General features: G+C 43.4%; 2 protein-coding genes across 2 annotated transcripts; one reads left to right on the top strand and one right to left on the bottom strand.

Moving 5' to 3' along the window:
• The first annotated feature begins 691 nt into the window (after window positions 1-691).
• faxca (failed axon connections homolog, metaxin like GST domain containing a) lies at window positions 692-8,622 on the top strand. The gene is made up of 6 exons (XM_086190217.1): window positions 692-1,162; window positions 4,824-4,959; window positions 5,317-5,513; window positions 6,003-6,220; window positions 6,500-6,616; window positions 7,744-8,622. The coding sequence occupies exons 1-6, from the start codon at window positions 903-905 to the stop codon at window positions 8,046-8,048; spliced, it is 1,233 nt and encodes a 410-aa protein (XP_086046343.1). The 5' UTR covers window positions 692-902; the 3' UTR covers window positions 8,049-8,622.
• A 6,599-nt stretch (window positions 8,623-15,221) lies between these two features.
• pou3f2a (POU class 3 homeobox 2a) lies at window positions 15,222-17,638 on the bottom strand. Its single transcript, XM_086189086.1, has one exon. The coding sequence runs from the start codon at window positions 17,550-17,552 to the stop codon at window positions 16,395-16,397; it is 1,158 nt and encodes a 385-aa protein (XP_086045212.1). The 5' UTR covers window positions 17,553-17,638; the 3' UTR covers window positions 15,222-16,394.
• Window positions 17,639-27,804: the final 10,166 nt, after the last annotated feature.

Genomic DNA, 27,804 nt, shown 5'->3' with positions numbered 1-27,804 from the left:
TAAATGTTCCGCATGTGTGTAGTAATATCTGAAGTCTCTTGCACTGTTTCAGCCTTTTTGTTGTGACACTGTCTCTTCACTGTTATGACACTGTTACATTTTGCAGACCAGCGTCTCTGTTAATGGTTTCAGCACCACATTATTTCCTGTCCACTAAAGGTCTCTGAGCCACAAGTGAAAGAACCTTCATCTGTCTTAATACTTACCTGGTAAGTCACCTCACTTTCATATTGTGGTTGGAACATTGAAAACTACATAAAGTAGCTTCTGGATGACTTAAGGCTCCGTCGCCCCAGCAGTCATTGGTGTACTGCCCCAGGAGGGCTGGAACTTGACTAATTTGATAGCAGGAAAATATGCGAGTTAATGCAGCTAAAAAACAACAGATAGACCAATAGTGATGATACATATAGACTGTGTGCACAGGCTGAGAAGCATAAATATAATAACCAACTGCAGATGTTTCACTTTCTACAGATGTGGTTACAGAAGGTTATCACACAGAAGAAGTTGTAGTAGTAGTAGTACCCTTCGCTGTGGAGTAAAAATATTTCAAGTTTATGTAAAACCAGAATGGGTTAGTCTTTTGCTCCTGGGCTTTAACTTTCACCGACAAGCCTACAAACATTCGTTTTATTTTGAAGGTCCTCATCGGAAGTTGAGTTGGTTGTTCTGTCTGACTTGAAGCAGATAGGGAGGAAGGCTACAAGCAGCGAGCTCCGTGAGGGCTGCGGAGGATGTCGACCCCGCTGCGGGGACACGCTCCAGGCGGGGTGCCTCTGTCCAGTGGGTTGCTCCCCGCTCAGTCGCCCGGCAGCTGGACCACTCAGCATCCATGAGGCCCCCGCTGATGAAGTCCCGAGTTGCCAAAGTCAGGCGGAAAGTGGCCACAGACAGAGAGCATGTGCTGGCGCGTCGGGTTCGCCTGGACGCGGTCGTGTGTGGTTGATCTGGGCCAGAACCAGAGCTTCTCCTCCGGCCTGCTAGGCTTTGATGGGCAGCTCTCGTTTTATGGGTACATCATCGCCTACCCGGTGCAGGACTACGGCGGGATCATGTCCGCTTTGGGCTCGGACTCGTGGTGGCGGAAAACGCTGTATTTGACCGGAGGGGCTCTGCTGGCTGCTGCTGCTTATTTGCTGCACGAATTGTTGGCCATCAGGTAAAAACAAGAGAAACACAGGCTGTGGTGGGGGGGGGGGGGGGGACTCCAGCTGCAGAGGCCACCCACGGGCCCCCCCTCCTCTGTTGTTATTGTCATTACCGGGTCTGCTGTATTTTTGTGTTTGACATTACTTAAGCTCGTCAGGTTGGGCGGGGTGAGAGCGGAGTCGGTGGAGAATATGGAATCGTGAGTGGGTGGTTGTGATGTAACGAACACCCCCCCACACACACACACACACACACACACACACACCACCACCACCACAAACCAACCCCCCGCAAATAAACACACACACACACACACACACACACACACACACACACACACACACACACACACACTTCCTTAATTTCAGAGCAGCCAGGAACACGAACACGATTTCTAATATTTGATTGACAGGCTGCAGCTCATTGTCAGGCGGTTGTCATGCGTGCTGACGCGCAGGTCGGGGGGGGGGGGCAGTATTGATGAGTTCACGGCCAGGTTATCACTGTTGTTTTGAACGAAGTAATTGTCATTATTAGATGAGGTGGACGATGCATCGGCCGGTGAAGACACAGCCGGGGGGTGTTTGTCCTTTCAAATGCCCAGTTACCTGCAGTACAGGCCCGCTGTTGTTGACAAACCTCAGCCGTGGTGGTTGGAGGTGAAAAAAACCAACACGTTTGATCCTGAGTGGCAAAATAATATCGGTTTTATGTCAGCGGTTATAAGAGTGACATTAGAGGCTCCGCTGTATTCGTGGAGTCAATATTGACGGCGGAACTGCAGTAACACGATCATCACACTGCTTTCCGGCTGCAATTTAGTGCCGTTTGGTCGTGAAATATTTCTACTTTTCACTACGTCTCTCAACGTCCTCGGTTTTTAATCTGATCGCCTTTTGCGTGAATCATGAGGTTACTGCGCCAAAAAGCCCTCCATCAGTTAGCGGGTATTTCAGCACCGCGGTGCACTGAACAGCTCCCCGGGTCTCTTCTCTCTGCGGTTCAGCACTTCACCGCCCGGACAGCTACACCGCCACCGGCTGTGTAAAAGAGTGGACGTAGCATCTGGGTTGCGTCCGAATTGCCAAGTGGCAACCTACGACCTACTGCTACAACGTAGGCTGTCCGAAACCACAACTGGCCCCAGTAGCGACCTACTTCGCAACCTAAATTCCAGCCTAAACACGCCCACATTGTAGGTCGTCTCAGGTGCATCCTACGGTGCAACCTATGGCCCACAATGCACCGCGGACTTCTTCCTCATCCCCTAAAAACTTGTGGACAAGCGAACTTGGGCCACCAACAGTCTCCCATTCTTATACAGCACCAACATTTACAGTCATTGTTGATGACTAAAGGCGTGTGAACACACCTGTACATGTGCGTTAATGTGCTTAACAATAGAGAATGAATGACGGGTCCGCTCTGAGTGGGGTGCAGTACGACAGTCAGGCCAGCAGGTGGGGCTTTCGTTGGTTCTGTCTACCTAATTGCGGTGTCTGTGATCTGCCAGCAGAGGTCGTGCTTCACCACCAATCTTCGAGGGTGTCTGAATTGTGCGGTGTAGCAGTAGGTCTAGGTTGCCACTCGGCAATTCGGACGCAGCCTAGAGACGAGCTAGCCGAGGGGTGCAGGGATGAGGCAGAACACCCGGAAGTGCGTTAACATTGTGGAACATCCGCTTCCTGTGTCCCAAAGTCAGCCAGTTTTCTTCCTGACATAAGGACAATGGCTAACGCTAGCTTAAGCTGTTTTGATTTTTGTTGTTGTTGTTTTTCTATCGCACAAAATAGGAATTTTGAAGATTTTTTTGGGGAATTACAAACTGCAGTTGCTAAAAAAAGTAGCTGCAGAGTTCTAAACATCTTCACATGGAAAACAGAAGAAGCACAAAGCTGGTTGAGCGATGTTGAAGTCATACATCCATGTTGTAGCTCTTCTATAGCCTAACGTTAGCTTGGTTAACTATATTTTTTTTAAAAAAATGTTCCGCCATTTTCTGGCGGGTTCATTTTGAATGGACCTCTCTAACTAAGACACAGTGTCATTTCAGCCTGCGACTGGTTTGATCTTTTAATTTCTTTCCCAGACATGACAATGCCCTGCTGCGTTAACTAGCAGGTGAGCACTGGCTGTTACACATGAATGTAAACACAAAGTGGTGACATATCAAAAAAAGGACTATGATTAAATTCTACTTCTTTCCTTAGCCCTGTTTCACACTGGCAGCCGCTATCCCTCAGCTTAGTTGATTTTCTGGGGATAACCCTAAAAAGTCAGGGCTAACCTGCAGTAAGCCCGGGGCTAAAGTCAAGGTTAGCCTAATTTAGAATGTGCCAGTGTGAAAGCTTTGTTAGCCTCAGGCTAAGGGAGCTGTTAACCTGGGGCTAAGCGCAGTGTGAAACGCCCTGATGACTTGTGTAGAATATTTTATGTTCTAAGAAGTTTTTCAGTTGTTGATATTTTACTTTATTATAATTCAATCAACTGCTGATATTGAAACTCACCAGCTTCATCGGTAAAAGAACCGATTTATAATCAAGATTGCACTTGATATTTACGCCACAGTAATGATTGCTACATCCACTGTTATACATGGTGTACTGCACGTGACCACATGGGTTTGTTGCTTATTGTGGACTGGCAGGTTTTCCCAGGAGCGTCCATGTGAAAACAAGCTGATCTTCCAGAGGAGTGGAGCTAATTACAGCGACACAGTGGCTTTCCCTCGGCTAGCGCAAAGAGCCCAGGGCTGAATATCAGTTAAGGACAGTCAGAGGGCTTCTCTTGTGGATCATTTTATATACCCAGTCAATCACAGTAACTTGATTTATTCAATCAATGCGTCACCACAGTTGTAGCTTAAACCTAAGAAACCTGTAAATGTCACTTAGGAGGACAAGAGGTTTATTTAAATGGTTTCCCTGGAGACGTTTAAACTGTTAGTGGCTCCAGGGAGAAAAATATGGTGCTCTGACTCTGCTGATCCACTCACTTACCTCGCAGTGCATTGTTTTCAAGTTCGTCTGAATTCCAGTGCAACAATTACTGCTTGAACGCAAATGTACTTAATTTGTATTCGGACTAATTTGATGAAAGGCCTAGTGAACAAGGGTTACGAACCATATAAACCAAAAAAGATAAAGCTCTTTTATTTTGAAGGACCAAGCTGATATTCTAGGTTTATTCCAGATTTGTGTTGCGTTCAAGACGGCTCTGAACTCTACAACTGGAGGTTTCTGAATTCAATCATTGTTTTTTTTGGGGGGGGGGGGGGGCTGTAATATTAGCTAAAAAAAACAAAACAAAACTAGTCATTCAAGTATCTGTTAAATTGCTCATATTGTTACAATCAGAGATTTTATAAAAGTACATCACATATTGTACGTGTAAACATCTAATTGTGTGTCAAAACACCAAAATATCAGTACCTTTAAGGGCGGCCATGTTTGATGTTGCTCTGAAATACAGTTGTCAGGAAAGTTTCCAATCAGTAAATTTGAAGTTTGTTTGTTTTTCTCTGAGTTTTTTTTCTATGTCAATCCTAAAGTTTTCCTCTGAAATTAGATGTTGTAAACTTATTGTGACTGGACAGATTTAGGTGAGCAGGTTTGTTGTTGTCGACGCCGTCCATCCTCTCGTTCTGCATCCTTGTCGTTCTCTCCACACAGAAAAGAGGAAGAGCTGAACTCTAAAGACGCTATCATACTCCACCAGTTCTCCAGGCCCAAAACAGGCATCCCGTCCCTGTCCCCCTTCTGCCTTAAGACGGAGACCTACCTCCGCATGGTGGACCTGCCCTACCAGGTAGTTTCACTCATTTACTTTGGATTGCAAACTCCAAATACCTGCTAACCTCTGGTGAAGGAAAATGTCTGTATTTTTTAACTTGAACTAACATATTCTGACCCCAAAACACTGGAAAATGGGTTGAAAAATACTGCAGTTGTCCTTAAAATCCTTGCTGATGATTATCAAATCTCTTTGTAGCTACAATCACTCGCACAAGGGTGATTTATTATTCATTAAAATGCTTTCTCTTGACCCAACTCAATTCTCCCGAAACCAGACACCGACCGCGATCTCTCCTGTTAACATCCGCTTCACCCCCTCCCTCATTCACCGCTGTCCTCCCTCCTCTCCTGGTTCCTCCCTCTCCTCCAGAACTACTTTGATGGGAAGCTGTCACCCCAAGGGAAGATGCCATGGATAGAGTACAACCAGGAGCAGGTGTGTGGCTCAGAGTTCATCATCGACTTCCTGGAGGAGAGGCTTGGCGTGAGTCTCAACAAGAGCCTGACGCTGCAGGAGAGGGCCATGTCCCGCGCCATCACCAAGATGGTGGAGGAGCATTTCTACTGGTGAGGGGCCGGTGGCGTTCCAACCGATTTTTATGATATGACGTCAGGGCTCCAGTTCTAGCTGATGGCACTGACATTTAAAAAGCTTCCAATAGCTGTTTCATTCTGTTATGTGGAGTTTAGAAAGAAATGTATTGTTTTAACTTTAAAAAAAATATTATCTGCAAAATCAGAAGAATTAGAAATAGAAAAAATTTGCTGGAAAACATTCTTTGTAATTCTGAATTTCAGCTTATTTCATGAAATGAACTTGTGTTGTTTTTTTTGTCTCTCCACATCATTAAGTTAATTTGATTTTTTTTTATTGCCTTAGTTTCACTTTATTATGCAGCATTTAGGATTTTGTTTGAGAAATTCTGAGCCCCTGAACTCTCTTCCTCCTCCTCATCATCAGCCTCCTACTCCTGCGTCATCTTCCTGTAGTAGCAGCTGTGTATTCATATTAATTCTACGGCCTTATGTGTGTGTGTGTGTTTGTGTTTGTTACAGGACAATAGCGTACTGTCAGTGGGTGGACAACCTGGAAGAGACACAGAAGATGCTGGCTGTGAGCGGACCACTGAGTGACCTACTCAAGTGGATCCTGAGTCACGTGACCGGCGGGATTGTGAAGAGGGAGATGTACGGCCACGGGATCGGACGCTTTTCCAAAGATGAGGTTTATGCCCTGATGGAGAAGGACATGCGCACCCTAGCCACTCTGCTGGGTAACATAGGAGAAATATTATTAGATTATATAATCATATATACTGATCGCAGCCTGTTTAGTTACACTCACTTCGTTCCTCTAGTCAACATCTTATAGGCCAGAGCTGTCATTGCTAGCATCAAGAGTTAGAAGGGGCTGCATGAAAAGGCAGGGATGTACAATACTGACCTCTGGTGGTAAAATTAAGCATTACAGTCAGCTACATTTAGTGTGTGTATGATTTGCACAGGCAGGGGGAATGATAACAGTGTTTGCATCGTCTCGTTCACTGTCTCAGGTGATAAGAAGTACCTCATGGGCTCTAAACTTTCAACAGTAGACGCTGCAGTCTTCAGTCACCTGGCCCCGGCTATGTGGACGCTACCAGGGACACGACCGGAGCAGCTGATCAAAGGTGAGCCCATTGAGATTAGACTCTCCAGCAGGGAACCGGTTCAGATCAGGCTAGATCCATCCGCTCGTATTGCAGCTGATCAAATCCAAACTCAATTCAGACAACATGCAATAGATAGAATTGTTGTTGTTGACCTGTCGTTGTGGCCTCGCGTCCTCTCCTCTGCTGCTCGCATCACTTTCATTGTTGTAACCATCTCCAGATGACGTTAGAGACCCAGACATGATGGCGTTAAGCTCTTGATGGGATTTATGTTGCCTCTCGTACGAAAAACCATTCCTTCATTTAAGATCCTGATAGCAGCACGTTTCTCTTAAAATACCATCCTGGGTGTATAGAATTTATGTTTTACATTTATGCAAAGCAGTCACCACCATCTCATGTTGTTTGGAAGCATGTGAAGGTCAGTGAACATCATTCATGAAATGTTCTTCATGCACAAATGTTTTTCTCACACATTAAGAGCCTTCCTTTTCAAGCTTGATTGACAGTTCCTGTATGTAAGAAATAAATTGAGGGTTGAAAAAAGTGTTTCACTCAAAAAAATTGAAGAATTTGGAGAAAGGTCTTAAATATCACTCTGATTTTGTATAGTGGATCTGTTTCTTCTCTCTGACTCCCACACAGGAGACAGTTGGAGACAGGTTTTTTTGGTTGTCTGTAGTGAAGGTAGAGTAGTTCCCCAGACTGGTCTTGTACCCTGGTTACCAAACACGCTCACTGATGGCGACGCCAAAGAGCCACGGTTTTTGCCATGGCAGTCAGAGTGCGTATTAAACCGTGGTGGCATCCTTCCATCACATTATCCTTCACGCAGTAGCTCAGGACGGCTATTTTTATTTTTCAAATTCAGCACTAACATCCACTGGGACTCAAGGAGGACCTGGTGGTGATTTGGGTGCTCAAAGGTGGAGGTCATTGTGACAGGCACACATCGCAGACATATCACTGCAATGCAGTATTTATAGTGTCTTTGTCTCATGACCTCTAGATCTCTTCACCTTGAGTCTGAAAACTGTTAGCTTAATGTTGGCTCTGGTCACCAATGGCCAATGGTGATTGAGCAGTGTGTGTGTGTGTGTGTGTGTCTGTCTCTCTGTCTGTCTGTCTGTCTGTCTGTCTCCCAGGTGAGCTGATCAACCTGGCCATGTACTGTGAGCGTATTCGCCGGCGATTCTGGCCCGAGTGGTTTGTGGACCTGGAGGACCTTCGCTACAAGGACATCTCGGAGGGCAGCGACTCTCCCTCTAAGCTCCCCGACCTGGGCCTCTATTCCCGCACGGACACTTTCCAGGATGACACACACTCACACACATCCCACACTCAGACACCGCAAGACCCGCCGTCACCTGGCAGCGACCCCACAGGCCACTCGTTGTATGACTCGGACATGGACACGGAGTGCTCTGAAATTGACCAGCCCAAGTGTTGACAAAACAAAACAAATGTAGTTGACACCACATAGCTACACGCGTATACGCACACCACAGGTAGGAGACCAGCCCTACCTGTGCACACGCCCCCTACCTCTGAGAACAGACTATGATCGGGGAGTCCTTTTAGGTGTCGCTCGCTAAGTTGAGGTTTAACCTGCACACTGTTGTGGAGGAAAAAAGAGAGAGTGATGGAAAGAGGAAAGGAAGGAAGACAGCGTGTGAAGTAAATAGGAAAAAGAAAACAGGAGTAAATGACGCCGCTGCTGAGAAACTCCTCCACAAGGTCATCTGCAGCCACAACTCGTATGTGTCGACACACTGCCTTGGCAATCGTGTGTGTGCGTGTGTGTGTGTGAGTGTGCGTGCGACCCCTGTTGTCCCTCGTAGTGAACCGCACCACCCTGCCTTGCGTGTGTGTTGACTAATTTAACGCCTTGTATCGATGACATGTAGGAAACTGTACAGTATTTATGTGGATGAAAACAAATCAGTGTAAATATACACCCAGACCTTTGATAGATAGAATATTTGAATATGCATATATATGAGTATATATATATATATATATATATATATATATATATATATATATATATATATATATATATATATATATACTTTTATATATATATACGTGTATAAATAGTATAGATAGCCTGCACATACTAGATCATTGTGTCATATGGTGTAAATACTGTGGGTGATGACCAAATTGTCACCTTAATATCTCACCCGTCCTTTGATTCCTGTCCCCTCGTACAGTTTAACGTAAAGCTGAATGGGAAATCTCCCAAAAGCACTTTTGACAAGCATTTGTCTTTTGAAAGGTAATTACTTAACCAAAAAAAAAAAGAAAGAAAGAAAAGAGATGAGTTTGATTCATTAGCCCGCGTTTTATCATGTATTTATTGTACGTACATTCAAGCATTTCGAGCGAGTCAAACAATCATGGAGAAACAGATGAAGCAGGCGTCTAATGGGACGGCGCATGGCTGGTTCATGCCGCTTGTCTCCCTTCATGTTGATCGTGTTATCTCTTTTCTTTAGCTGGCGAATTCTTAATTGCACAACTTTTTGGGGGAAATACTTATTTACCCAGACATGATTTAGTCAGACAAGAAGACAGAGACCCTTCTCTCCTCTGTGGGTGTATTAGGGTTTGGTGACCCACAGAGACCAGCTTACTGCTAGTTAGCTTAGCATAATGAATGGTAGCGGGTGGGCAGGTTATCTTGCTTCTGTCAAAAATCATCACATACAAAGAAGTAGGGTTGTGTATTACTTTGCTGAGGAGATCATTTTAAATTACGAGAGGTCTTAATATCAGAGATCAGACGTGTAGCCAGAACTACTTTTCTGACTGGGCGCAGTGATTTATTGCAGCACGCTTGCTAATGACAAGAAGAGCGACTCCTATTAATCATGGCCGACTTTGGCAGGGAGGATGAGAATTATCCTTACCTATTCAAACCAGCATACACAGACCAGGAAGTTTTGGAAGCTAAGCTCCCCAACCATTACCATTCATTATGCTCAGCTAACTAGCTGGTCTCTGTGGGTCTCTACTGCCCCCACGCAGGACAGAAAGGTATCTATCTCCTCGTCTGGGTCTGGAGGGAACAGAAAATAAATATTTTTCCCAAAAAAGTTGGTATGTTCCCTCAAGTTGGATGTTTGTTGGTTGTCAGCCACACTAACCTGTTGCCAATGGAGCCTGTGAGAGAATGTCTGATTTATTTTCTCTGTCAGTTAAATTTTTGAAACGCACACGCACGCTCGCACGCACTTCTTCCCCCGCTGAATCAAGGCAAAGGATCTCAAGAAAATAGTCAAGCGACACCATAAGAGAACATAAGCAGGTTCATGTAATTTGTAACGTGGCTGTGTGTTTGTCATTCAGCAAATGCACACACCACCTCCAATGATGCTTAAACGGGGGCCTTCCTCTCTTGCACTCTAGGTCAATAACCGCACCGGTTCCAGTAACTGCTGTCTTCATAAATCCCAAAAACCTGAGAGCTCAGGCTTTACAAAATAAACTCTGTGTGCCATGGAAGCAAGTCAAGGACGTGTCACATCTGTAACACACCCACATCACGCCAGCGTCACTCAGAGGAAGCGGGTCATGGTGTGGGTTCATTTACAGTGTTTCTCCCTTTCCTCTACAATCAACAAAAAAAGGGACCCTTGCTAAAAATGTATGTTTATGTGACAAGATTCCTTTCACAAAGTGAAGATTTGCTGAAATATTTAAGATGATATTTTTAAATTAGAGATCTAATGAAGGCAGCATCCATCAGGCTTGACTAGTAAAGGTGCTGCACCATTATGAGTTGAAAACATGTAGCATATGATGTAGCAGTATACACACACACATATATACATATACATATGTGTGTATGTATATGTGTTTATATATGTATACATATATTTATATACACGTATATATGTGCATGTAAAAGTACATATAAATGTATATGTGTATGTATATATACATATATACACATATATGGATATACATATATGTACACACACGTGTGTGTATATCTAAATATACATATATATATAAATATATACACACACATATATATACACACACATACACACACATACAGATAACACAGATGGGAGAAGTAGTAAAAGGACACAGGGTTGTGAAGAGGCAGTCTTGTGTCCTATGTTATTTCTTTTGGCAAGGATTCATGATGATGCCCAAGAATTTACTGATCTGACAAAGAACCCTGCTTGCCTGTTACATGGAAGTGAGAGGAGAAGGAAAGATTCGATGGACTGACGAGAAATTAAAGACAGATTTTGCCTTATGAGAACGTCTCTGACAGCTGTTTACTTTCTACCAGTGCCAGCATATGACTTATGTTTTTATATGTCATATTTATTTATTAATATTATTAATGTTTTTCAGCTGTATTATTTATTATCTTGGATATGCTCAATTTTATTATAGTCTTTATCTATTTTGCACAGTTTATCTTGTTTACACATTAGGGTCCAGGTTACATATATCTATCTCTATAGAGATATATAGAGATAGATATATATCTCTATAGCTATATATATATATATATAAAATATATCTGTAAACATATATGTATACATACATACATATATATGTTTGTATATATGCTTGTATGTATGTATGTATGTATGTGCAATAATGTAGATTCCTTGACTTCTGTTGACTGTTGACTTTTGTGAATTCCAACAAACAAAAATATCTTCACGTTGCCAGTCGTTGCTTGCATGTCTACATTTTCAGACCTCTGTTTTTGGTGAATGTTCAATGTTCAAGTCCAAAAATGTGTCTTCATTGTAAAATATTATGTATGTATTACAGAGCCTGGAGGGGCCACTGCAAGAGAGGACAAATGTTTTGGGGCCAATTGTTTCCCACAAATTAAACAAACTGAGAACAACCTATATCCTGTGGCCACTGTTTGATCAAAGCGTGGGTACAAGTTATCCTGTGGCCACAAATGAATCAAACTGTGGTAAGACGTTATATCTCGCGGCCTCTGCATATATATATTTTCCTCCCTCTGTGACCTCCCCGGCCCTCCGTAGCCTTCATCTTCACCCCCCCCCCCCCCCCCCCATGACCACACTCCTCCTCTGCAGAGCTCCGTGTCAGTTAAAAATGTTGGGATGAAACTCCACATCAGCAGGCAGAGGTCAGCTGATCGCGGTGTCTCCTTTCTCTCTTGTACACTTGTCAATTACACAACCATTTCCAGATCAGTGGCTGTGGGCAGGGGTCAAAGGTCAACAGTCAGGTGGTGGAGTAACTCTCAGTAACTGTAGAAGCCATATTTCATTGTCTCTTGGTGTGTGTGTGTGTGTGTGTGTGTGTGTGTGTGTGTGTGTGTGTGTGTGTGTGTGTGTCTCATCACATTGTAAATAAGAGAAAATATATATATAAAACCATTGGATAAAAGACAATATTGTGTAATATTGGAAAAAAAGTCTGATGAATGTATCATAGCTAGAGATCAAACGCTGTATGATGATGGATTACTCCTGATACTTCATTAAATAGAGCTGTGGTATTTTCTTCTGGCTGTACTTCTTGTGTACGACGTTTCAAAGATGTGATAAAATCACTTTTTACCTGCAGAAGAAAGGATGTCTTTGCAGAAATATCAGCGCTCAGAGGTGGGTATACCCTGGCATATATCGCTCTCATAATCCCTCTCCCTCTGTGCTTGCTACCATATGACAATGCTAAGCCCACCCAACAATGCTGGAGGATTAGTTCTCTGCCCTTTGCTTTGTGCTGCAGCTCTACATGGGGAGAAGACGGAGAGAAAGCAAGTTGTGGAGGCACTGCTGTAGAGATGGAACGCTGGTTTTCGGGAGTGAAAAGGGCACGAGGTGGACAGATGAAGGATAGTTGATGACTCCGGCTGCACACATGTGTGCCACCATTGTCCAGAATCCCTCAGAGAGCCGTTCACCACAAGACAGAGGCGACAATTCAGAGCAGACAATGACACCAGAGTGTAAAGCATCTCTGGTGAGTCCGAGGTGACATACAGTGTCAGAGTTGCGTGTGCGTGTGTGAAATGGGACATTGTGTGCAGTGGAGAGAGAATGTGTGAGTGTGTGTGTGTGATTGTGTTAAAAAAAAATATGAATAATGCAGAGGATGCCTGTAGGAGCGTGAGGACTGGGAGGAGGGCAGATGGTCGCCTGCTGATAGGACAGAATCCAAGGAACAGGGTCCTCTAGAGAGAGGGGTTTAGATCTGGCTTAGCACACACACACACACACATACACACACACACACACAGAGGGAGAACAAACAAACGCGCATACTATTTCGCTCTCTAAAACTGTTCAGATTACAAAATAAAAGCCTAATTGTTTAGTCAGGAGAAAATGAAATAAAAAGCCATTTGAGAGGAAGCCTGTTAACGCCTGATCCATTTGTTTAGACGGCGCTTGATCAAGATTCAACCACACTGACACGGTTGTAATAGAGCAGCACTCTTTTTGGGATTGAGGAAAAACTTGAGGGGTCAGAAAAGCCTCAATAAACCGTCCACAATTTGAGGTCAATGCAAAACTGTTGCAGTCGTGGTGACTGAGAAGTGAGTAAGAATAAAAAAATAAAGCAGTCTGATAAAAATAGAAATCAACTTTTTTTGCATCGATCTCAGCATGTTTATTTATGTTTTTGACCAATTACCGGTGCGTCCAATCCGGCACTGCAAGGTTTGAATATGGACTGAATTAAAACATAATTTTGTCACTTTTTCTCTTTTTTTGTCTTCAGATTAAATTAATGTCATTATTATTGTTTTTGTGCAGCCTTCTAAACACCATTTTGTGATTTTGGAGTTGTGTAATAAAACTGAGTCATCAGCGAGGCTGTTGCCACTCAATTAAAAAAGTCTCTAAATCATCATTACAACTCAGATCCGTCATCATTAACTGTTCTTTTGTAGTTTCTGGGAGTATTTTTTTACTCTGAGAGTTATTTTAGGAAAATTCCTTAAAAAAAGAAATAACAACATTCCAAAAAAAAAAAAAAATAGTAAATCAACATTTTTGGCAAGTCAACAGCACAGATCCAACTCAAAATAACTCCCAAGGTGAGGTTATAAATGCTGTTTCAACTCAATAACAAAACACAGCCCTGCTGGAAGAATTGTGAATATACAAATTAAAAAATAACCTTAAAAATGTAAAAAAAAAAATCCCACAAAAACACAGAGGACAAACTCCCATAGGTTCCTCAGTATAAGGTAAAATTAGATATGAGCCTCGCATTAAAAATAAATAATATAGAATCCTAATTTAATGGAAGTGATGTAATGCCCTCGATTCAACCTGAGCCTGCTGTCCCACGAACATCCGCTGGGTGGCGACAACCGCATATTTCTGATCTGCCAACGATCAGCCTGTGAAATATTTGACACGAGATGAGAACTACAGAAAGAAGACGTTCTCAAGATGTCTCCAGTCTCCAGGAGGTGAAATTAGACCAAAAACACAACTGAGCAGAATTAATTACAAATTACTGAACCCGCAGCTCACGCGTCTCTATCCCACATGAACACGTCACAGGCCTCTTTGCTAATTGTTGACGATAATCTAGATTTTTACGAGCTCTTTAAAAAAAAAAAAAATCATTGTTGCTATGCAGACAGAAGCTACATATCTGAAATTAATCACGTGATTTCCCCCTTCTTTTTAGGAAAATACATGATTATTTTATCACTAAATCAAGGCAGGAGCCCCTATAAATCACATTTACAGTGGATGACATCACCTGCTGTTTATCTTCAATGCTCCTCCTCTGCTGTGCAGCAAATGCATGAATTGATATTTTACTTTTTTTTAAAAAATGTTTTTATTGTAATTGTTACTTAGATTAAAATATAGCGTATTTAAAATTTGAGGCCATTCATTGACGGAGCATAGTCCCGGATATGAACGTTATTTAACACTGCAGCTGGAGGACGATTTAAACAACAAATAGAAATAATAACAATATTAAAAATAATTTAAAAAATAATAATAATAATGCATAAACAGACCCCCACAAAAAAAGATTCCAATGATCTTAGAGTTTCCAGGAGCTTAAAAAACATGCAAAGACTAGAATATCATAGAAAACAAATACGATTTAATGACAAAAAGCATTTAGAAATTGTGCAATCGTGGATTTCTTTTCCTCTTCGTTTGATCACAGATTTCAGGTCAATACTATTTTGTTTTGGTTTTGTATATTTTTCTCCCCTCAGAAACTCAAATTCAGCTGAATGATTTGAGGAGTTTTCATCGTCAATAAATTAGATCACGAAATGCAGCTTTAAATAATGCAGAAACGCCACATAATTATTAGTCTTATTAAACATTATGTGAAATGTTCTCCTGGATTTCTCATGAAAGAAATTAAACATTTTTTTCCCCAGCTTTACATTCAGAAAGGCTCTCCTGGATATTTCTCAGAACATTATTTTCTATCCAGACAATTTTCACAACCACACATCTTCTAGCTGCATCTGAGTTTCTGATTTGATTTTTTTTTTTTTTTTTTTTTTTTTTACTTCTTCTTCTGGAGAATTTATCCAGAGAATTAACCTCCAACAACTCGTGGATCCCCACCCCCACTCTGCCCACCCTCACCCCACCCCACCCCTCACAGGTCTGGTTATTTATCACAGGATTTAAGTGGCACAAGAACACGTGTCTGTGTTTGTGTTTTTGGCACAGACGGACAGAGAAAAACAAGTATACAAACAAACGAAGCCATACAAATGGAGATACATCCCACAGATCGTCTCGTCAGTCAATGAATGAGTCATACAGTAGTGTAGCCGCTGCGGCCAGAGCTGGTACCAGGATAGATATTCATCACTAGTTGTTGTTGTTCTTTTATCTCTTCATAGGAAAGGAAGGCAAAAAAATGGGCTGGATAGCTTTGAGTGTTCCAGCCGGACAGGCTCGGTTTTTCTTATCACAGCATTTTGGAAAAAGTACAGAAATAACAAACAGCAAAAACACACTGTAAACAGGCGCAGGGAAAGCATTAAAGTGAGCCAGTCTCTATGGTAACGAATTATTATTATTATTATTATTATTATTATCATTATTATTATTATTGATATCATCACAATTAAAATTCTTATTACAGAATGATTTTATTCTAATATATTTAAATCATGGTTTTTGATTTTTCATAAATGATAAAATTCACTGGAAAATGACTTCATGACTCAATAATAATAATAATAATAATAATAATAATAATAATAATAATAATGGTTCGTTTTGGCTTGAAATGTTCGCAGGTGCTGCTGTTTCAGCCTCTGCGAGGAACCCCTGTTGCTTTTGTTATGACGGAAAGATGGCGTTTATTTACCCACACTGACTGCGACTTGATGCCCGCAGCTTTGCTCTGTTTCCCCCCTGCGGTCACCTCCACTCTGCCTCTCTTTAATGACACGAATGACACACATGTGCACCTTTGTAGAAAGAAAAGCATTTCGTATCAGTGATTTTTGGTTAGCACGCGCGCACGCACACACACGCACACGCACGCACACACGCACACGCACACACACACACACACACACACACACACACACACACACACACACACCAGCCATCTCCCGAATTTGCTTGGCAGTTCCGCAGCGTGAACCCTCTCCATACAGCTCTGCGTATTTTTAGTGCTTGGGTGCCACTGTAGGTATATCCCCACTTTGTGTGTCCGTGGGTCCAACATTTAAAGGTTCGATTCCGAGCGGTCCAGCACAGAGAATCAAACGAAGAAAGAGGGTTTTTTTTCTTTATCCCTCCTGGCTCATAATAGGTCACTGCACAGGAGTTTGTCCTCCGTGGTGAGGAGGGGTGTCCCCGTACATGTCCTCCCCTCCTGGTATCTGTCCCCCAGCGGGCGTCATCCTCTTCTCCTTCTGCCTCCTGTTACAAAACCAAACCCTCACCACCTCCTTCTCCAGCTGCAGGCTGTCCGCTAACGAGTTGATCTCCGCCGCTCCAGGTTTTGGACATTTGAGAAAATGGCTCTCCAAAGCCCCTTTAACGCCCACCTCGATGGAGGTCCTCTTTTTCCTTTTCCTCCCCTGTGCCGCGATTTTGTCCAGGCTGGTGGGGCTCCCCGAGGTGGAGTCCGCCTCCTCCAGCCACTTGTTCAACAAGGGCTTGAGTTTACACATGTTTTTGAAGCTGAGCTGAAGAGCCTCGAACCTGCAAATGGTGGTCTGAGAAAAGACGTTTCCGTACAGCGTCCCGAGAGCCAGACCCACGTCCGCCTGGGTGAAGCCCAGCTTGATGCGCCGCTGTTTAAACTGCTTAGCAAACTGCTCCAACTCATCTGAGGTCGGTGTGTCCTCGTCTGACTGGTCCTGATGGCCCCCGTGCTGGTGATGGTGCGAGAGAGACTGTTGGTGGGCCCCAGGGCCACCTCCGTGCTCGCTAAGGTGCGGGCTGTGGCTGTGGTGGTCGTCATCCCGCAGGGGGTGGTGGTGCATCCCCCCTTGCTCTCCCCCCGGCATCAGACCGAAGCCGGACTGGGAATACACCAGGCTCTGGCCCTCAGACGTCGCCATACCGGGGATGTGCGTGGTGGCTGTGCTGGTTCGCCATGCTCTGGCGTCGTGATGCGCCTGCTGGTGCGCTAGGTGAGGGTGTCGCTGTTGCTGCTGTAGGTTGCTGGAGTTCTGAAGCTCCTCTCGGTCGCTGTCGTGCAGCACGGGTTTCACGTCCTGCTCTCCAAGGGGACTCGACGGCCACGGTGCCCCGCTGTCACCGTGAGACAGCGCCGTTATCCACTGATGCGCGTGGCTGAGCGGATGTCCACCGCCCGGTAACGTGCTGTAGTCGTTCTGGAGGAGGGTGTGCGCGTCCCTGTACGCTGCCGCCTGCTGCATACTCCCGGACTCCGAGTGCGGCGGCGGCGCGCTGCTGGGGGTGGTGAGGACGCTGTAGTGGTTGGACGTTGCGGTCGCCATAACTATCGGAGCCAGAGTGATAGCTGGAGTTAAAAGGAGGCTGCCTTTGACAGTAACTCCTTTTGCGCCACGGGGCAGCTAGGCGTCTCTCTCCAGCATCTCCAGGGCGCTGTGCCAAGGGGACGCAGAGGCGCGCACCTGTGGTCCGCCTCGCTCCGCTCTTTATTGGCCGAGAACGGTTGACAGATGTGGTTACCCCTGACAGCACCCCGCTCATTGGTCACGGGAGATTGTACAGAACCCCCCAATCACTCTGCCCAACAATACTAGCGGTCCTGCAGCATGCTCGAGTACAAAGTGGAGGGGAATCAGGCTGCCGAGTGTAAACACAGAAGAGACCCAATGAGATCCACATGAAATGGAACTGAAAAGTTCTTTATTAACCGCAATCTGTGTTAGTGGGTCAGATTTACGGTTGCTGTGCGTCAGAACGGCGCGTAAAAGTTGCATGAAATACACATAATTACCGTTTTAATTGATGTGAGCGCACTAATGCGCTTCGAATCCTCTTTATCTTTTACTTGGCTTCATTTTCAGTCATTTATTTATGACTTTTTTTTACGCCCAGAAACAGTAAAGCAGTGATCATTGGCGAGAGACTTCCAGCTGCCTCTCTGCCCTCAGGACGCGGTCCAGAGAGGGAGAGGGGCTGCGTGCTTCCAGGGCCCCTGTTCCGTTGCCATGGCGAACGCGGTTGAATGGAACAACAACGCCCACGTCACAGCTGCAATTTCTCTTCTTTTCGTTCCGTTCCAAAGGGCTCATTGGGGTCGCGCGCTCGGCCGGCGGGACAAATAATGGAGGGCGAGCGGAGAGGGCAGCACGGGGCCACAGAGAGGAGCCGCAAGAATGGACCGCGGTGGCCCCTACCACCTGCTTGTTGGCTAAACTTTGGGATGGATGTACCCACAGTGGCACGCGAGGTGTGGTCTCACACACATCCTGACTAACCTAAGCCCCCCCCCTCACCTCCACCCCCCCCCAATATATATATATATATATATATATATATATATATATATATATATATATATATATATATATATATATGCAGGCCTAGAATTTCAAGATAGATAAGGACAGATGTATCTTTAATTTATCGTCCATTAATTTTTGCATAAAATGGGAAGGTGCAACTTTAATTTGTCAGGTGTGGTTTCTACTGTGCAAGATGTTTTATTCTTGCCCTCTAAAAATATGATGTAATGATGTCATCCAGCAGTAGTGGGCCGGCTGGAATTAGCTGCAACATTAAAATCCAGATTATTCTATAATCTTATCTCATTTATACACGGAGGACTATAACTGACAATGACTTTTGTTATTGTTATTATTATGATTGATGATATGTTAAATGCAGTTATTTTGACTCGGTAAATACCTTTTGGAAATGTTCTCTAAGGTGGTAAAAACACACTCAGCATCTCTTGTCTGCGAGAAAATAAATATGGTTGGTTGGTTTTTGAATCCTGATCAAGCACATGGTTTATTATCTGCTGGTCCAATCTGTAAATGCATAAAATGATATTAAACTAATCCTCATTCTTCCAAAGTCCCCATGAAACCCCCCCCCCCCCTCCTCAGACCCCTGGGGGGTCCTTGGACCTACTTTGGTAACTACTGGTATTTGGGAAATGTGATTTTATTGGCTCAAAGTGGGACACAGAATGTTTCAGCTATTAAGAGGTTAAATCAACCTCAAAGGACAAAAAAAATTTCAGACTCAGAGGCATTGTACTCCATCACGGGGCATTCAAAATGAAATAAATATTTAGGACATTTAAAGTTATGGCCGCACCCATCACAACGCAAATCGAAGATCATAAAATTGCACGTAGGAAGTGATAGGTTAATCAATAAATATTTCAAATCTAATCAAGCTGAGGGTGTGAAAACTGATGCACACTGAATTATGGGGATCAAAAGAACACTGGTTTATGATTAGAGTCATTCTGAGAATTACCAAATGTGTCACCAGGGGCTCGTGCAGGCCGTGTGTTGAGAGAGGCAAAACATATTACCCTAATAGACTAATATGCAAACTACTGGCTGCCCAATTACAGGACTTAATAACGCATAAACGATGCGAATCCTGTTCTTACAAGACTGAGAGGTCGCTGTTAATTCAGTCGACGGGCTGGCTATGTTGTCAACAGAGTGGTTACACATACATACTGTCTCCGTTTCCCTGTCGCTTGTTCTGTATTCAAGAGTGAGAGTTAATGATGGAGAATCTGAGCCTTAAATTAACAGTAATTATATGGCCCCGATGCAGAAAAGATTCAATTTCTCTGCAAGTCTAATGGGCCTAAGTGTCCCTGTGCGCTGGAGGAACTCTCTATATGAGATGGGAATGAACACACACGGTGCAAAATAAATAAACACACGCACAAACACACACCATATACACCTCTTAAATTGTCCACACTTTTCAAAAAGTGGAAAGCTAGTTTAAGAGTGAGGTGAAGACATTTCTGGGGCTTTCACTTTCTGCAGAGCAGTGTGTGACCGGCCCATGTCCCTCCCCCTGTGGGAACTCAAACGCAGGAGTAACTGGAGCAGGGGGGCTTCTTTATGCTGTCGGACACAGGGAGATAATGGCCATTCCTCCACAGCTGGCCCACACAATCAAAGAGAGAGGGGGCTTGGAGGATTCCAGCTTTAACCAGGCCATTGTCGGTGCTAATTACATCTGAATGCAAACCCAGCGAACTCACCTCCCCCCGAAGCACAACCTGCACCGAATACTCCAAACAACCCTTCAGGGATGAGGGAGAGTGCACAGACATGGGGCACGTACACTCACACACACAGAAATATATAGACTCCTTCATTACCCTTAAACGTGTACTCACACACACACACACACACACACACACACACACACACACACACACACAGTAGTTGCTCATTATCCACACACAACCCCAGTAGGCTCTCATCAAAGTGTTGCATCTCTCTCTCTCTCTGTCTCTCTGTCTCTCTCTCTCTGTCTCTCCCTCACACTCACACACTCACATGTGGCACTCGGCATTAGATCAGATCTCAGCTTGCTGCTCTCAGAAGAGATGAGGAGGTCTTAGAGGACTTAGGTTGAATAGAAAACACACTGAAGAGCCGTTCCCTGGTGCCCCCCCCCCCCCCCCCCATAATCCCAATCTATACACTCTCTCTGCCCCCGACCAACGGTGTTTGGCTCCATCTGTGAAGCCTCCACACTGTACAGTGCAGAATCGGCCGGTTACAACTGCAGAGAGATGTCAGGATGTTTTGGTGCTGCAGTCGGAAAACACATCCTGCCTGTATCCTCGCACTCATCGATTTCTTCCAATAAGATGTGTGTGTTAGAATCTGTAGAAGAGAGAGAGAGGTAGTGTGTGTGTATGTGTTTGTGTGTCTGATGGTGCATAAACCTACTGTACATGTGTTTTGTCCCTCGCTGCCATCTTTTTTCTAGCTTTTTTCGTTTGTGTATACATGGTTTGTGTGGAATAACCATTTTCCCTGGACATGCTTCATATTGTGAGTGTGTATGTGTGTGTGTGTGTGTGTGTGTATTTGTGTGAGTGTGTGTGTACGACAGTGACAGGGTTAGAAGGTCTCAATGTTGCTCAGTTTAGCATTGATTTATTCTCTTTCTCCAATTTATTTCCCATTCGCTTGATCTGCCTCTGGGAGGACAAATGGAGGAGAAACACCGAGCACATCCCTGACACGCTCACACGTACACATCCACCCACCCAACCATGCGCATACACACACATACATACACACACACACACTCACACACACACACATTTGCACAGCTATCTTACTGAGGACATTCAGTGATATAATGCCCCATAGCCCCCTGCTACAGATTAAACCCAACCCTTAGCCTAACCTGAACCTAAAACTAACCCTAATATTAACCCAAAAATCAAGTCTTAACTCCCAAACTGCCATTTAAAGGTGACACAAAGGCGAGAAACAACAAAAATGTTCTCCCTCTCTCTCTTCTCTCTCTTATCCAAAATGTCCTCACTAAGCAGGTTTAAAAGTCAAATTGGTCCTCATAAAGAAGTTACATAAAGAAGTTAAACAAGTACAGATACATCTTCGTGAGGTCCTTCAGTGACATAATACATTCTCTAGCCCCTTACCCTAGTCTTAACCACCACAGATAACTGCATGACCCTAAACCTCAACCTAAGACTAAGTCTTCAACGTCAAACTGCCCCGTGAATCACTTGTGAGGGCCATTTAAAAATTTCCTCACCTTTTCCAAAAATGTCATCATGCTGTTGGTTTAAAAACATGTTCTGGTCCTCACTGTGTAATGAGTTCAAGTACACACACACACACACACACACACACACACACACACACACACACACACACACACACACACACAAGTAAAGGCCCATGTTGTCCATTTCTGTCCCTCTTGTGTGGGACCAATCAGAGTGGCAACCATTCTGTGCAACAATAAATTCACTCCCCTAGTCCCACGGCACCGAGCTCCTATAAGATGTCCCATGTTGTCCCATATAACTGTCTTCAGAGAACCCATAAAGACATAAAGGGGCGCTCCTACCTCTAGGTGAGTGGTCATGAATCACCAGCAGGTATTTTTACCGTGACATTGCTGTCGAGGTGCTCAGATTCATCTCATCCCCAGCTTTATAATGTCCTACAAAAACTGTAGACGGGAGAAGCATGAGTGCAGTCATATTTCACCGGCAGCTTTCTGTCACATCCTACGGTAATGGGTTGGCGTTGGATGGAGGCGGGGTTGGTAAGGCTGAACACCTTCTGTCACTTCTGCTTTTGGATGTAATAACAAACATCTCTTTCCGTTTCAAGTAGGAAAGGAGGGCACCAGAGACAGGGGATTGAGGGCTGGGAGGAGGGGCAGGTAGGTCATTAAACCCACTTGAAAGCTCAGCGCCCTGATCGATAGTCTCGGACCAAGCAGGGATTAAAATCGGGCTAAGTTTGTTCCAATCAATACTGATGACTAACCCTAGGGTTAAAACAGGAGTAAATCTCCATACATGTCCATACACAAGTCTGCACTGTGGCCTATAGCACAGATAAATCTGCAGCTATCCATGCAAATGGACACACTATGGGTTGCCATGCGAGTAGAGTCGATATGAATGAGAGCTGTAGGCCTTCAGTGGCGACATATCCGCTCATATATACCAGGACATACAGGCTGTCGAGTTCCAAGATTGAAGCAGTAAATTTGGGCTCATTGATGGGGAAGAGCAGAGGGCAGGACCAGCCCTTAGACACGGGTTTGAGTGATGTTCATGAAAGCATAAAAGAGCTTACAAGCACATTTGCAGTCGGGATATGGTTACAGCTCAATTAGGTCACTTAATTGGAGTTCAGTTTGTTTCTCTGTCTAGAAATGTAATGTTTTCGCCGTTAGTTCCATGAACACCCCCCCCCCCCCCTTGTTCTTCACTGCTCAACTTCTGGTTTAAAAACCTATGTGGATTAGGGGTTGAGTGAAGCAAACACATCCCTGAGTAACTGATTCCTGACACAATTTCAGACGTACTTTTAATGCGTTCACCTGTACTTTAAAGTTACGGCTTTAGTTTGACAAACACAATAATTTCTAATGTCGAGTGAAAAAAATGTTTGTTTTTTGGGGGATTTTTTTGACTGGCTTTACAAATAATAATCATGAATTTTATTTCAAAGCACTGAAGTTCACCTTACAAAATACAGTAAGAAAATATTAAAATCAAACAGTGTATAATAGAAAGTTCAAACTAGATCATAAATACGTGGAAATAAAATCACAGTCGATGTAAAAGCTACATGAAAGAATAACACGATTTATCACCACCTATGTATGCCATGACTTTAACTATGGGTTGCATTCATATTTTCATCTTGCTGGAAGAAATGGTAAGCAGGGTTTTTTTTTATATTCTCTCTTTGATATCAATGAAATCATAAAAAAACAAAAACAAAAAAAAAACCGAGGGAGATTTGATCATAGTTACAGCTTGAATAGACAAAGAGTCACAGTCTAATAAGTGAGGCCAATGCAGACGTGCCTTACGCCTGCATTCTTTCAACCCACCAGCAGGGGGTGACAGCTGTGGTTGCAAAAAGAGTGTATAGTTGTGCAGTGGTTAGCACTGTACGGGTTTGAGCCCCAGCTCAAGCACAGGATCTTTCTGTGTGAGTCTGCATGTTCTCCCTGTTCCTGTGTGGGTTCTCTCTGGTACTCCAGCTTCCTCCCACAGTCCAAAGACATCAAGAGGGGACGAGGCTGATTGATACTCTAAATTGACCGTAGGTGTGACTGTGAGTGTGAATGGTTGTCTGTCTCTATGTGTTGGCCCTGTGATGGACTGGCGAACTGTCAAGGGTGAACCTCACCCGAAGGCTGCTGGGATAGGCTCCATCCCCCCCCCCCCCCCATTAACAGGATAAGCAGTAGAAAATGGATGGATGGAGATGACCTTTAGTAGGTGACCCTCCTCGCTTGATTTGTTACAGTCTAAATCTGGGGAAACCTCTGAGGAGATGATTTGACTGTGGCACAGGATGTGACACATCAAAGTGTAATTTAAAGACACTGTTTAGTAAAAATGACAAAATCAACTTTTCTAAACTTTTAAACAGTATTGTTTTTTGTGATTGATTTTCTGTAAGCTTTGTTTTAAGATATGTCTCTACATAACAATGTGGTGTTCGGAGGTTCTGGTCATTTTCTCATATTTATACAACTGAATTGTCTCAATCAATAGTAACAAGTCTTCTTCAAAACAGCATGATGATTATTTTGTAAATTATGGCCCCATTTAGAATAAAATAGATGATAAAGCAGGATATGCTTGGGGGTAGTGGTTCTTCAGGTTGCCAAATAGTTGTGTTGAAAATAAATGACATTTTTAGAGTGGAAAAAGAGCAGCCCGTAAATGCGATCGACTTCTTACTGGCACAGAATTTATCAAGTGTGTGAAAGTCAAAGTGTGTCTGTACTTGAAACTATTAAAACTAGTGTAAACTATAAACTGTAAATGTTAATATGGTACTGCTGTTTTATGTTTCACCTCAGTAATATGAGATTGTACTTCTTTTGTCCTTCGGTTCGTGTTCTTTTATGGCTGAAGTACAGACGCTGACTGGTGTTGCTGAAATCAAAGTAAAATCAAATTTGTTATTCTATGTCTGGGCAGGAAAGTGGAAGCAGGAGCACTGACTATTCTGGGGTGTCACCAGTCAAAAAGAAGCACATCTCAAAGGCGTGGCCACCTTATGATTCATAACTTGAACTTGTGTAGTACGCAGCAGTTTTATATCCATGTCATACTCCCTCAGCTATGGCCAGACTTTCACTCCCTCCTCAAAGCAATAGTGGAGCAAGAGAGAAAGAGAGAGAGAGAGACTTGCACGCAGAGACGCATGACTGACTGTTTCACACTCTAATGGAGGACAGACACAACCCCTCAGATTGATCTTACAACACAGGTCTCCATATCAGTTACCGATACAAATCAATGTAGCTATGGACAGATGAGAGCAAGAGAAACAGTTGCACGTCTATATTCTGATCAGCTAATTCTTCCAGGAGAGATTTATGCCTCTTTCTTCAATGGCTTTCCGTTTCCTCTAATCAGCAGTGTACACACAAACACACACACACACACACACACACACACACACAGAGTTATCACGTTAGGAATTGAAACACATTTGATGATTATGACTATGTAGTGACACCGCTACACCTGTTTACCTTAGCTTAGCCCAAAGACTAGAGACAGCTAGCCAGGCATAAAACCGCACTTTCACAATTTTTCAGGGGCAAATGAACAAAATGCAACTTGTCATTTAACTTGTCCACAGAATCTGATGAAGAAGTTGTATGCTATCCTATGTGTGAAATCCTATGTATGGACAATTTTTCATGCGTAACCCTACAAAAATCGACACAAGACATGACCCAACACACGAGACCAGTGCACCTTTTGCAAATCCCTGGCAGCAAGAAGCTCAGACTAAATGCTGTACGTCTTTCTTATTCTGACTGGAAAATTACATCTTTTAAGATGTTTTGGTTGAAAGGTTGAAATTTAAATAATTACTCAAAACGGATAAAAATATCTGTCTAAAAACACCAGAAAAAAAAATGCAAATCTTTCAACATCCCTTTCCTGGCTCGTGATGTTACCTGCTTTCACCTTCACAGTATCAATGGTCCCTGCGCCTCCCTCACCCCACACACTACTGCTATTTTGGTCGATAGTCTAGTCACTTCTGGGCTTGACAACTGTCTGTTTGGTCTCCCTCAGAAGTCACTCTACAAACCTCAGCTGGTTCAGAACTCTGCCGCCCTCATCATTCTGTCACATCTCCCCTGTCTTACAACAGCTACACTGGCTCCCCATTACTCACCCCATCCAAGACAAGATCCTTCTTTTAACATACAAGACCATCCACAAATTGGCCCCCCGTACCTCTCTGACCCACTCCCCACCCTCAGATCATCTTCAACCGTCATCCTCGTTGTCCTCTCTGTTTGCCTCACTACATGGGAGGCAGAGCTTTCCGTCACTCTGCCCCCTGACTCTGGAATCCCCCCCCCCCCCCAACACAGAAACAGTGGCACTTTTTAAATCCAGGCTCCAAACCCACCTGTTCCACCTCGCCTACTGTCTTTGATTGTTTATGTTTATTCTTATTGCTTGTGTCTATATGAACATATGACTGTATGCACTTGTTTGAATGTATTTTTGCTTTGTAAGGTGATCTTGAGAGTCATGAAAGGCGCCACTAAATAAAATGAATGATTATTATGATTTCCTGGTTTGTATTCAAAATGTTGGATGTTTTTTCAGAGGTACGAATGGGAACAGTGAATGAGAAAAGCCAGAACACATAATTTAGTGAGATTTATTGGTACTGTTGGTGGGAGTTTGTAAACGTCCTGTTTCTGCTGTTTATGCTGAGCTAAGTGGCTGCTAGCATGTACACACACATCATACTGGTATCTTCTAGTTAGGAGTGGAAAAAGTGCGATGAAATGTTACGGACATAAATTTCATGTCAGCTATCACAATTTATGCATGTAAATAAATGTTTGGATAACAGTACCTGACACCTTCACTCTGAAAGAGATTTGGTTGGTGCCATGACAGTATGTTCAAAATCCAACCCTACGATAGATTATATTTAATGGACAAAGTATGGTCAAAGTACTGTATTTTTTCTTTAGTTTTTCTATATTTCTGTCTGAATTGTTTACACACTAAAACCTGGACCTGAGACATAATGATAAAAACCTTACACCTATCCAAAGCCCTAGAAACCGATCCTCCAAAAACTAAAAGCGTGTGCTCTGTGCCTTTCACTCAGATGCCAATTCTAAATCACACATTTTTCCAAACAAACAACTCACCACGTTCGGTGCATTCCTCATGACTAAAGTGTTTATGTGGAAAACATCACCCTTCAACATACTGGAGTGATGATTTGGCCACGCTGCTGAAGCCACAGGTGCAAACACTAGTTAGTAAATTGGTCACTTACAAACCACTGCAGAGGGCCGAAGGTGAGCTCTCCTGTTTTAGAGATGAATGGACTCAGGAGAGGGATGGAGGTTAAGAGGAGGAGGAGTGGGAAAAAGAGGAGGAAAGGGTTTTTCTGTTAATCGTGTGGTCTGAGCCCGTGTGAAGCTGTGTTGCTTTCCACACTTCTTGAACTCACATGATTCAGCTCTACCACTGCTGCTGAGCGCTGGTGCCAGTATTAACTCCCAACAAACAGGACTTCTGATGGTGGAGGGAGCACAGAGGAGATGGCCAGGACTCAAATCCCTCTTGGTAACAAGCGTGAGGAAACTGTATCATTTCAGTACAATTTTTACTTAAAAAATACAGTTTTGTGCTTTTGTTTTCTTCTGCAATAAACTGCTTTAGAACAACAATATGCATCTCTGATATAATAACAATAATAATAATGATATGCATCTGCAAAAAGGTAGAATCAGTGCCTCATGGAGAAAAAAAGCCATGAATATTTATTGCCCCAGGATTAACTGCACCAATACAAACATTTGGCCAAATTCATTCTTGATGAAGTATATTTGTGTGCACATACATTAAATATGTTATAAACACATTGTTACCATTAGATTACTTTTCAAAAGCATCTTTTTTCTAATAGTTTTTTCATGGCAACCAAACAGTACATTTCACCTCATTATGAGATTGCTATGAGTAAAACAGAGCCATTATTT

Source organism: Aulostomus chinensis, chromosome 20, assembly GCF_037954235.1.
Source record: "Aulostomus chinensis isolate RoL2024-O1b breed Wild chromosome 20, RoL_Achi_v1.0, whole genome shotgun sequence".
Taxonomy (NCBI): Eukaryota; Metazoa; Chordata; class Actinopteri; order Syngnathiformes; family Aulostomidae; genus Aulostomus; species Aulostomus chinensis.
This window is presented reverse-complemented; position numbering and strand designations above follow the sequence as displayed.

What these genes read in the sequence shown, in the direction of transcription:
- faxca (XM_086190217.1), top strand. Translation starts at nt 903, where the DNA reads ATGTGCTGGCGCGTCGGGTTCGCCTGGACGCGGTCGTGTGTGGTTGAT. An exon ending in TGGTGGACCTGCCCTACCAG is followed by an intron (nt 4,960 to 5,316) that starts GTAGTTTCACTC and finishes CCTCTCCTCCAG; the next exon opens with AACTACTTTGATGGGAAGCT. An exon ending in GTGGAGGAGCATTTCTACTG is followed by an intron (nt 5,514 to 6,002) that starts GTGAGGGGCCGG and finishes TGTTTGTTACAG; the next exon opens with GACAATAGCGTACTGTCAGT.
- pou3f2a (XM_086189086.1), bottom strand. Translation starts at nt 17,552, where the DNA reads ATGGCGACCGCAACGTCCAACCACTACAGCGTCCTCACCACCCCCAGC.